Source organism: Lactuca sativa, chromosome 8 (assembly GCF_002870075.4).
Source record: "Lactuca sativa cultivar Salinas chromosome 8, Lsat_Salinas_v11, whole genome shotgun sequence".
NCBI lineage: Eukaryota > Viridiplantae > Streptophyta > Magnoliopsida > Asterales > Asteraceae > Lactuca > Lactuca sativa.
In genome coordinates, this window is record NC_056630.2 from 40236848 (window position 1) to 40248412 (window position 11565).

General features: G+C 31.9%; 1 protein-coding gene, 1 long non-coding RNA gene and 1 other non-coding gene across 3 annotated transcripts; 2 read left to right on the forward strand and 1 right to left on the reverse strand.

Annotated features, from left to right (window-relative positions):
• The first annotated feature begins 342 nt into the window (after positions 1-342).
• Positions 343-2399, forward strand: LOC122195469 (uncharacterized). The gene is made up of 2 exons (XR_006185725.2): positions 343-455; positions 744-2399. It is a non-coding gene; the product is annotated as an uncharacterized LOC122195469 (long non-coding RNA).
• On the forward strand, positions 367-471 carry LOC111914335 (small nucleolar RNA Z279/snoR105/snoR108). Its single transcript, XR_002857777.1, has one exon. It is a non-coding gene; the product is annotated as a small nucleolar RNA Z279/snoR105/snoR108 (small nucleolar RNA).
• Positions 2400-4226: 1827 nt separating the features above from the next.
• Positions 4227-8267, reverse strand: LOC111914277 (protein PSK SIMULATOR 2). Its single transcript, XM_023910051.3, has 11 exons — positions 7557-8267; positions 6761-7074; positions 6567-6659; positions 6394-6484; positions 6071-6164; positions 5778-5945; positions 5587-5696; positions 5364-5480; positions 5161-5237; positions 5018-5062; positions 4227-4928 (listed from the first exon to the last, which is right to left on the reverse strand). The coding sequence occupies exons 1-11, from the start codon at positions 7857-7859 to the stop codon at positions 4451-4453; spliced, it is 1890 nt and encodes a 629-aa protein (XP_023765819.1). The 5' UTR covers positions 7860-8267; the 3' UTR covers positions 4227-4450.
• Positions 8268-11565: the final 3298 nt, after the last annotated feature.

Here is an 11565-nt window from a genome sequence, read left to right on the forward strand (position 1 = left end):
AATTTACATTTTAATGTTTGATTTTTTTTAAATCAACACGTGTAATACACGGGTCTCACACCTAGTAAAATAATATATATGATTTAGCATTAAGTTTATGAATATTATGACTATATATATATATATATATATATATATATATATATATATATATATATATATATATATATATATATATATATATATATATATATATATATATATATATATATAATACTGGTTAATACCGATAGGAAAACATAAATATATAATAAATGTAATTGGTCCCATATCGAAGACGGGAGAGAAATAGTAATGTGGGGAGTGGCTATAAAAGGGAGGTTAAGGGAAATGGAAAAGGCATGATCCTTCAAAGCAAGTTTTAATGGGAAGTGATGAGTGGTCATCGCTCGCAATTAAACATGCGAGATGGGGTGTCTGCCTAAAGCTTTACGACAATTAGGCACCTCCAATTCGTAACCATCTGATCCCTATTTTATTATAGTTTCAAATTTTATTTAATTTCATTTCTAACTTTTTTTTAATGTATAAACTAAGTTTCTTTCATTCAAACCCAACACATTTTTTTTATTAAGACTTGTTTTCTTTTCTTTTACTTATATAAATAGGGCTATAAATAAACATTAAACCTATAAATATTTGGAAAAATGTTTTAAAAACGTCCAAAAAAGATTATTTAAGTTTTGCATGTTCAAAAGTTGCCATAAAATTAATGACATAGTATTTATATTTTTAAATCTTAGGGATACCTCATAATAAAGGAACGACTTGACTCTCCTGCATCGTCTTTCTTTCGGTATGTGATGGGTTCATCTTCTTCTAGTAAAGTGGGAAGAAATGAGATGAAGTAGAACTGAAGTTACTGCATATACTGGGACTATTTTGCGATTTGTGAATCTTGCTTCTAATAAACCTTGGTTATTTAGCTGATTGTGTTAAATAAATTCTGTATAAACCTTTTACAATTTGCGTGTAATTGAGGGGTAAAACTGTCCTAATTCCACTAGTAGTGAGAAATGTCACTAAACTAGGGTGACAGATTGATTGATGTTTTAGAGATAGAAATCAGTTTGCTACAAAGTATTTTGAATTTTTTTCTAGCTTTTTCTAAGGAGAACATGGTGTATAGTAACGTATATACAAGGGTATTTTGGGCAATATTCAGCAAATAACAATTTGGCTGCTAAAATCAGTAATTTTAGGGTAAATTACACGGATGGTCCCTATGGTTTGGGGTAATCTGCGCGTTTACTCCCTAACAATTTTTTTTAAATCTTGCGTTTACTCCCTAACAATTTTTTTTAAAATCGGACCGTCCTTATAGTTTGATTTTGTTGCGTCGTTGGTCCCTGACTTAAAATGACCAATATACCCTTACCTATTATTTTAATTGTTTTTTATTATTAACTTACTAAAAGGAAATCGACTAATATGTGTGGGTCCCACCCACCAAATCTTTTACCCTTTCTCTCTAATATCTTTTTCCCTTTCTATCTACAAAAATGAGAATACGGACCATCAACACCGGCACCGGACCTAAAACCTCTGACCTCCTCAACCCCCATTTTGGTTTTGCTGATAAAACACGAAGGTGAAAAAGATGGTGATGGTTCAAAGGTTTCTGGCGATCCAACGAAGGCGAAGGCCATCTTCTCTCCCATTCCCCTCCTCTGTCGCCCTGTCACCACCAACCCCCTAACTATATCTTCTCCATTTCATATTTGACCCCAAATCACTCTAATGTAAAAAAGATGCCTCTAAGCTACCATTTTCTTCTCCTATATAACTCCAAAAGTATTTTGATCAGTTATGTAGATCTGTGAACTCGACCCTTACCCAGTGCTCACGTGTAAATCGGTTATGGAGAAACTGATTTTGTTCGTCAATGGATGTATGGAAGAAATTGATTTATTTGGTTGTATCAGAGGGAATGTCTGAAATCACGGAGGTTGCCTGACGTTGGAGTCCGAAGGCGGATGCTTGATGACGGAGACCAGTGACGGTAAAAAGCACCGATTTCCTGTGAAACGGAACGTCGGAAAAGGAGGTGCTCCAACTAAGAGAGAGGGAAATAGAGACGATGGGGCAAGCGGCAGTCGACTTGGTCGGTCATCGTCGCGAGTCACATTTTGCAGCGATATTTAGGGCACAAAGGGGGTAATTCTGGGGTTTGGGAGATGATGAAGCATGTGTACAGTGAAGAGGAGGAGAAAGGGATATTACTCAGGTGGGAGGAAGGAGGCAGTCAACATTCTGGATACACGTGAAACCATATTCAAACGCGAGAGAGAGGAATGCGTTTGTATGGAGGGACGGATGAAGTTTTTTTTTATTAAATTATTCTATTTCAATAACATATAAATAATAAATAAATCTGAAAATAAAATCATAAGGTAAAAGTGTCTTTTTATTATTAGTAGACACCAAATACGCAACAAATTATAGTTTAAGGGACTCTCCGAGTTAAAAAAATTTATTAGGGACTAAACGTACAGATTACCCCAAACCACAGGACGATCCGTATAATTTACCCTAATTTTTACGGTTTGGTCATAACATGTTAAAACAAGCCATTTTTTTTCTATAAACAAGAAGAAAAAGAAAAATCAAGGCTGAGGAGGAATATGTCAAAACTAAAGAAGAAAATCTTAAAATTTGTATTTATGTTTGACTTCCAAAGCAAATGTCGACAACAAAAAGCGTATCCAAATTAGCCGTACAAAAGAACCAACATGAACGATCAAACAGATAAAAAGGTTTTTTTTTTTTATCATATTCAATTAATTAACAAATAATCTTGTTCATGTTTGTTAATATTCGCGAACACGGTAAATAAAACATATACACGAATGAACATAAAAAACATAATATAGTAATATAATAAAAAACTATTTAACATATATGAACATAAATAAACTTATAAAAACAAACATAAACCAACCTTCATGAACATAAATGAATAAATGTGACAATTGTTAATGGTCGTTCGTTTAACTAAAAGAATAAAAATTTAATTAATAAATAAACTAATAAAAGAATAAAAATTCAACTAATAAATAAACTAATATAAATGAATTTTCAGCTGAACAATTTATAAACGGTAATTTGAACATGCGATTTATTTACACTTCTACCTCTGCAATCCAACTATGATTTGTTTTCACAATCCAATTCAAACCAAATTTTTAATAATATAATACGTAATTATTTTTACTCTATTAATAATGTTTTTAATTTATTTTGAAACAAATAAATTATTGTTTATTTAATTATAAAACTTAATATATATATATATATATATATATATATATATATATATATATATATATATATATATATATATATATATATATATATATATATATATAGACAAAAAGATTATTTTATGTAATGGATAAACAAAATTATAATCATAACATGAAATATAAAACTACAAATATAAAAAATACAAATTATTTAATTATTTATCAATACAACATATATGCTGTGTTTCTTCCATTTTTTTAATTCATTTGTTGATCCAAAATTGACTTTTTTTTTTTTTTTTTTTTTTTTTTTTTTTTTTTTATAATTTATAACTTCAACTTTGATGCCCCTTTAATAAGCCTTATTGCACATAGTTATACACCACTTTATTAGAAGCCTTACATTTTTACTTTTTTTCTGTAACAATTTATTTTTCTTTTTGTGCTGCATCTCTTTATGTTGGGTGTTTAATTGTTAAATTTATTTTTATTTTTCATTTTTTTTCTTTGTGCTACATATTTAATTTTTAAATCAACATCTTTTTTAGAGTTTCCAGGTTGGAATAGACACAATATTCTCTTATTCTATAGTCCTTGCTTTTTCCATGTTTGCACCATTCTCTTTATTATCCACTCCATATTCAAGATGGAAACATGTCGGGTCACAATCTAGCTCAAAATCCATTTCGGCTGTTTACACATAACATCGTTAAAAACAATATTGCTATTAAACTTGTTCCCAACTTGCCACGTAAATTAAATGAACTTCATTTTCTAACATCTTTCATACACATTCCACTTCTTTTTTTATATGCTTCTTGGTATAAAATGATAAAACATATTATCTGAACATTAACAACATTTTGAAAGTTTTAAGGTTTGATCCTTGGACCTCCTACGTGGATTTATCAATGTTTACTATATAATAATATCTTTCCAACGATCCAACCATTACAAATTGAATCTTTTGTGTGACAAATATTAAAAAAAATAAAATAAATAAATAAATCAACCCACAACATAATCTCATATAATATTTAGTACACCCACCTCATGTATGTATTACGATATAAGATTATATATTATATGATATATACACATATAATTAAGATGCAAAGCATGTGTTGTATCAACAGCTCAAAAAGTTGTACCCAATCCATCCATGATCCATCTAACCTTGAAATGTATATATATGTACCAACAGCTTAAAAACTTGTACCCAAACCATCCAAAACATCCAACATATCGGCATTCGTGTACCCTAATTCCCTCCTAGGTGAGCTCCCCATGCTTCGACTCGATCTCGATGCAAAACCCTTCAATCTCTTCTTCTTCACCATCACGAATTCCTGACTTTTGCTGATTCCGGGAACCAACATCCTTCGCTTCATCACCTCCTCCAGAAGATTCCGATCTTCCAATGAGATCTGAACGCGTTGAACCTTTCCATTGCCTTTCAATCGAGATGGATCTACGACAACGCCATTGTTACTCGGTGGAGGTGGAGATCGAGCAGGAACGTATTTTGGAACCTTGTCTCTGAATCTCACAAGGCTTATTAAACGGTGAAGCCAGATGATTAATTCAAGTATGTACCGATCCATCTTCTGTTTATCAGCGTGATAAAGTGTTTGAAGCCGGATAACATTGTTTCCCCCTGTTGTCTTCTTCCCAAACTCATTGCTGTTGAAAAAAAACAAATCCAATTAGGTCAAATACGAAGCAGAAAGAAATCAAAAATCGATATGCATAAGAATTGATTAGCTTATTACCACGTGTTTGCCCACTCTCCCACCCATCCAAAACCTTGATGTGCTCTATAAACACAAAATTGAACAATTTCAAAGTATTAGGAACACAAATCGAATTGTTTGAAGCATTGGTGTTATACATCTTCTTAAATACAAATACATACTTGGTGGTATCTGTAGCTACTGGAACCAGCCATTGGAGTGTTTTTTCCATTTCTGCCTTGATTTGAGGCATTGTCATCTGAAATATATATAACACACTTTCTCTGTAAGAATCTCGCTAATTGAAACTTTTTGCACTCATGATATATACAATCTATTTTTAATTTTCATATATAATAACAAGTTACTCTTATATTTCGTTTACCCCTTCTTTGGAGTCAAGTGCTTGCAAACGAGATCTTAAAGCTGTCTTGACATTTGTTGGCAAACCGTTGTATAAATTGTCCCTAATATTAGGAGGCAATGAAATAGGGCGAGATGCCTGTATAATAATAATAATAATAATTAATCACAATAATGTTAATTTAAAGATTAAACTAAAATAAATCATGATTACAAAAAGTGAAGAAAAATGGAGAACAGCTTACAATGTTGTCCATTTGAGTGATTAAGTTGGCGTAGTGTAAAGAAAGCCCCGCAACACCTAATGTTTCGGGCTTTTTATGGGCCTCTTTGTCATTGATTGTTGAACTTGGAGCTAAAAGTAATAATCAAGGATTTTATGAGCTAAGTTTTGAATGTTGTATAAAGAAATATATTTAATCCAAGATTTTGATACCATTTTCATCAAAAGCCTCCACAATTGCTTGATGGATGTAGGTGACAACATCTACAAGCTTCTCCACAATCTCTTCCAAACTTTTAGACCAAAGAGATTTCTTTTTCAAGCTTCTCACGAGTTTTCTTTGATGTTTTACATCACTATGTAAGATTGAGAGACTCTCTCCTACAATGTAAAGAAATAATCAACACCAAATAAAAATAATAATTCAAAGGCAAAAAAAGCTATTAGAGACGTGCTTAATAACAAAAATTGTTACTATTTTTTATCTATAATTATACGTGTCTAACCTTTTCGAGGAAGATTCAAGGCTTCAACTTCCTCAAGCTTACGTCTGTAATCTTGTTCAAATCTTCCTAAAGCATGATACTCATGATATAATTCCTACAACAAACAAAATAAGATATTAAAGCTTTCAACTTTGTGATGTATATGGAATAAAACTTTGAACTTATTGATGCATATAGAATAAAGTTTTTAACTTTGTAATATATATCAAAAAAATCTATTTAACTTTGTGAATGTATACAGAATAAAGCTTTGAACTTTGTGATGTAAACTGAATAAACCTGTAAATTTTGTAATGTATATCGAATAAATATAAGCAAATTACCGAAGTATATTGAGCAAGATTGGTCAATTCTTGCATAGTAATTTCTGCCTCCTCTCTTAGCTGTTGATTTGTTAACAGATCTGTATCCAATCTGATTCATCAACAGTCAAAAAGTCAAAATCCAGTTCCAATTTCATAAAAAAAAATGTCAAAATAAACAATCGGATTTTTACCTCGAAAAAAACCGACCCAAATTATGCCATTGTGGATCTTTACACATATCCCCAAACCTTACAACCTCTCTAGAAAACACATCAAGTTCCTCCCTACAAAAACAAAAGACCATGTTATAATTTATAAAAACAAATATACAAATTGGTTTAAATGAGATAATAAAGGAAGAAGAAGATGAAGATGAAAATCTCACCTCTTGTCAGAAGCTGCAATACGTAACAACTCCTTTGAATCTGTGGAAACTAAAAGCTGAACGCCTTCTGAATGCAAAATCTCTTTTTTAAGAGTCTTGATATTTTCTTGAGAAAGTGATTGCATTAAATTGGAGCCTTTAACAATGGTGTTAGCTACTTCAAATGCAAGGATTGATACTTTATTTCCTCTTGAAGCCATATTTGATACAAATCCACTATTAGCATTTAAATTTATCATACTACTTCCTAATGTATCCAACACTTCAAGACCTACACTACCAGCTTTTCCAAGAAATGTGCTCACATGAGGTGCCTATAAAAATACAAGATCAAGAACATCACTTTAGTACAATTATTGTTTTTTTGTAAAGAAATGTCTTAAATTGGTTTTTTATCATATGAATTATTGGTTAAATCTTTAACTTTTAGACAAATAATCAACATTAGAAGTTTATAATGGAGCTTTCAGTCCAAATTTCTAAAACATGTCACCATGTCAGAAAAGGTTGAATATATACAAGATTATAGAGAAGTTGTATGAATATGTTTTTCGATATACACAAGATCATAGAGAAATTGTATATGGTTTTGTTTCAAATCTAGAAACCAATTTTTTTCATTCATCTTCAATTCTAGATTTCCCTTTTCATTTTTCAGTTTCAATTGCAGGAATCAACATTCAACAGTCATCCTAAAGTTCCAATTTCAGATGATCTTGTGTGTGTGTGTGTGTGTGTGTGAGAGAGAGAGAGAGAGAGAGAGAGAGAGAGAGAGAGAGAGATTGAACATACAGACCTTAATAGCCCCAACCCTAGCTGGAGTAGATGGTTTCAATTCTCTTGAAATGGAGAACATCAGTTCGCCAGAATCATAAGGAGTTATCCTCCTATGATAAACATCATCATCGTCATCATCATCATTATCATGATGTGAATAAGAAGAATATAAACCTGAATCATCATAATCATTCTTCTTCGTCTGCCGACTAAAACTCGTCGCCGATTTCAACTTCCCTGAAAACCCCAAAATCCCCTTATCACCGCCATACTCGGCCGCTACGCTCCGCTTCAACGTTCCACCAGTACAAACCCCTCCCATTTCACACAATTCCGATTACTCTACTGCGTTGTTTTACCTGAAAACTCCGCTTGATTGTTCAACATCGCAGTGTTACCAACCACATCCGAAATTCAAAGAAATCGACGAAGAAGATGAACGAGATGCGAGCTTATGTATCACCACAAAAAGTAGAAGAAGAACAACACAGATAAAGAGTTGAGAATATTGGAACGATGATTCGTTGCTATGAAGGCTTATGATATGATTATAAGAACACGCTAATTGATGGGGGTTTTTTATTTTGCCAATTGGGGAATTTGGGTTGAATTGAAAATTCGAGATTTGGATTTTGATTGACGAAAATGATTCTAAAAGACAAAAGAGCAATAAGAACACAAGATTAAAGGGTTTGACTCTTCTTTAGTTTACTCTCTCTCTCTATAGAAATTTTCTTCTCAATTTCTCTTTCTAGTTTCTAGATATCTTCGGGGGGGGGGGGGGGGGGGGGGGGGGGGGGGGGGTATGCAGTTGTGAATTTAATTATGAAAGTCGTCTACCCTTTTTTGAGTTTTGACTAGCATTTATTAACCTATATATAATACTAACATTTTGATTTTTGTTAGATTTTATTTTGGGAAACAACTTTTATTTCTATTTGGTTTTTTACACAAGTAGCCTTTGCTTCAATAATTTATTAGGGATTTTATTTTATTTTACTCTTACATCTTAAGTATTTATCGTATGCACGAAGATATATCATATATACATGGGTAAATGATACAAAAAACACATTTTTTACATAGAAATTCGATTTTGACACTGTGTTTTTTTTGTGTCAATTTTGACACTGTGTTTTTCAATTTGTTACAATTCTGACCACTTGACCGGTTAACCAGGTTGCATGCTGACATGTCAGTTTTGATGACATAATATGGTGACGTGTCAAAATTGAATTTTTTTCTCACAAAAAACGCTAAGTTTTCATTTTTTTTTTTTCGATTTTGACACTACGTTTAATTTTTTCTTTCAACTTTGACACTATGTTTTTTTGTTCCAAATTGAACATCATTTTTTCCAATTTTGTTCAATGTTGACAATTTTCTATTTGAAACCGTATAAATATTTTTTTAATACATTTAAACCGTATAAATATGTTTTTTTTTCATTTAAAAACCATAGTTTTGTATAAATACATTTTTTTACACTCAAACCATATTTTTATGTATAAATATGTATTAGCTATATAAAAATTGTATTTTATATTAATATGCAACTTTAAAATGTGTTTGAAGGTTTATAGGCGTGTAGTTGATCAAAATTTGGATATCAAGTTTGCAACCCATCAAATTTTTACATCTTATTAGAAGCTTATGGTTAGTTTGATTCTCATGATATAACTAATACTTTGAATGTAAGAAAAAAACACCTTGTATTTAAATAAAAATGTGGTTTTTAAACGAGAAAAATATGTTTATACGGTTTAAAATGTAATAAAAAAAATATATTTATACGGTTTCAAATGGAAAATAGACAAAATTATTGGAACAAAAAAAACATAGTGTCAAAATTGAAATAAAAAACTAAACTTAGTGTCAAAATCGAAAAAAAGTGAAAACTTAGTGTTTTTTGTGGAAAAAAAAATCAATTTTGACACGTCAGCATATCATGTCAGTATGCCACGTCATCAAACTGACACGTCATCATATCACGTCAGCATGTAACCTGGTTAACCGGTCAAGTGGTCAGAACTGTAACGAATTGGAAAACACAGTTTCAAAATTGACACAAAAAATAACATGGTGTCAAAATCGAATTTCTTTGTAAAAATATTGTTTTTTGTGTCATTTACCCTATATACATAAGTCTGCAAATAAAGTATACCACGGTATCATATAATCGAAAAACTAATTGATTAACAAATAGTAATTTTTACTATTAAGAAAACCTAGTACTGTGATTGTCAAATTTCAAACCTGAATGGATGATTTATCTCAAATTCTAAACATAAAAACTAATTGATTATTTTGTTTGTTATCGATCAAAACTAATAACATTTTTCTATAACAATTTTTATCTTACTTTTTGTTAATCTAAGTATCATGAAGAAGAATCAAAATCAAACAAAAAAGGTTAGCTGTTTGTAAGACCTGACAGTTTGGTTTTAGTATTTGAAAAACTTAAAATTAAAAGTTTCGATTTGCTTTTTTTATTATAAAAACTGAATCAAACAAAAAAAACTGAAAAAATATACCATTTTATTTTATGTATAAAATTATAATTTAATGAAATTATGAAATTTTTAGATTACCACTTTGTCCAACAGTCCAATACAATCTCACTGTCCTTTATTCCTTCCAAATGACAAGTTGCTGCAATTATAAGGGCTCGCTCCTATAGCTCCACACAATGAGTACTTATCTAAGTTTGACATAAAGTCCTTAATCCACCCAAAAAAAACAAAAAAATTAAAGAAAAAGTTATTAAAATGGTCCTATAGTTTTGATCAAAATTAAATGTTTGGTCCTTAACTTTTTTTTTTTGCTTTATTTTCTGCATTCAGTCCGTTCCTAGGTTGCGGTTTTGTTATGTATTTCATCCTTGTCACATATATAAAAAGACTATCTTGTCTTTTTTTTTTTACATTTATTTATTTTATTAGTTATTTATATTTATATTCTTAATTAATTAAATGGGTCCCACCTACTCTATCTCTTCCCTACCCATTCCCCTCCTTCATTTTCTCATAGACCATTGGGTATGAGTGGGTGTTATAACACCAAAAAATTGTCACATCACCATGACACATCACCCTTAACACCACACCATTTACATAGGAAATGGTGTTCAATGTTATAACACGTGTTAAGAAAGAGAGAGATAGAGAAAAAAAAAGAAATTTGATTGGTGGAAAATGGCATTTTGGCCTGTTCTCGTTACAACGTTGCATGCCACAACGAGAAGGGGGCGGTGTTCCCCCGTTACCACGCCGTTAAGGCGTGTCCACGTCGACAATAACGAGAACGAGATAGCCTATACCGTGTGCTCATATGCACAATCAGCTACCACCACCAATGTCGCCTCCATGGCCGACCCCGACACCTCCACCGCCGCCACCACGTCTGCTTCCATGTACAAGCTCCTCTTATGGAACAATTACGTCAATGACCTTGGTCTGTCCGTCAGATCCGTTCTTGAAAACATTCTCAACAGATCTTCAACCCTAATTGATGATTGATTAAAGTTTTCTGGGCGATTTTCTGGTGGTGTCGGTGATAGCTTTATGGGTGATTTTCTATGCTCGTCGGTAGTCTAATAGAGGATTCAGACGAAGGGAAGTTATAATAGGTCTTTTTTGAAATCGAAGATGAGTTCCTCTCCCTACCTCTTTGCCATGTCTCATCTTCTACCCTAAGTTCAAATGTTCCAACAACCTAGGGATGGTTCCTCTCCATACCTCTCTTCTCTGTCTCTTCTTTTAACCCTAAATTCAAAAACTACAACTCAACCTTCCACGTTTCATTGTGCAAGAAATAAAGAGGGGTCAATGGATTCAGACGAAGGGAAGTTATTTGTTGGGGGTAGGCCTGTCGAAAAAAGCCGAAACCCGTTCTACCCACCCGACCCGTTCCGAATTCGGGTAGAATGGGGCGAGTAGAACGGGTAACGGGTATGAACATTCGGGTAATAGGTTAACCCGATAATAATATATGTCGGGTTTTAGATATGAATATTTATTTTCGGGTAT

Coding starts and splice junctions, on each gene's coding strand:
- LOC111914277 (XM_023910051.3), bottom strand. CDS start 7,859: ATGGGAGGGGTTTGTACTGGTGGAACGTTGAAGCGGAGCGTAGCGGCC. Junction 6,165..6,393: donor ATCTTGCTCAATATACTTCG/GTAATTTGCTTA, acceptor TGTTTGTTGTAG/GAATTATATCATGAGTATCA. Junction 5,238..5,363: donor CACTTGACTCCAAAGAAGGG/GTAAACGAAATA, acceptor TATATATTTCAG/ATGACAATGCCTCAAATCAA.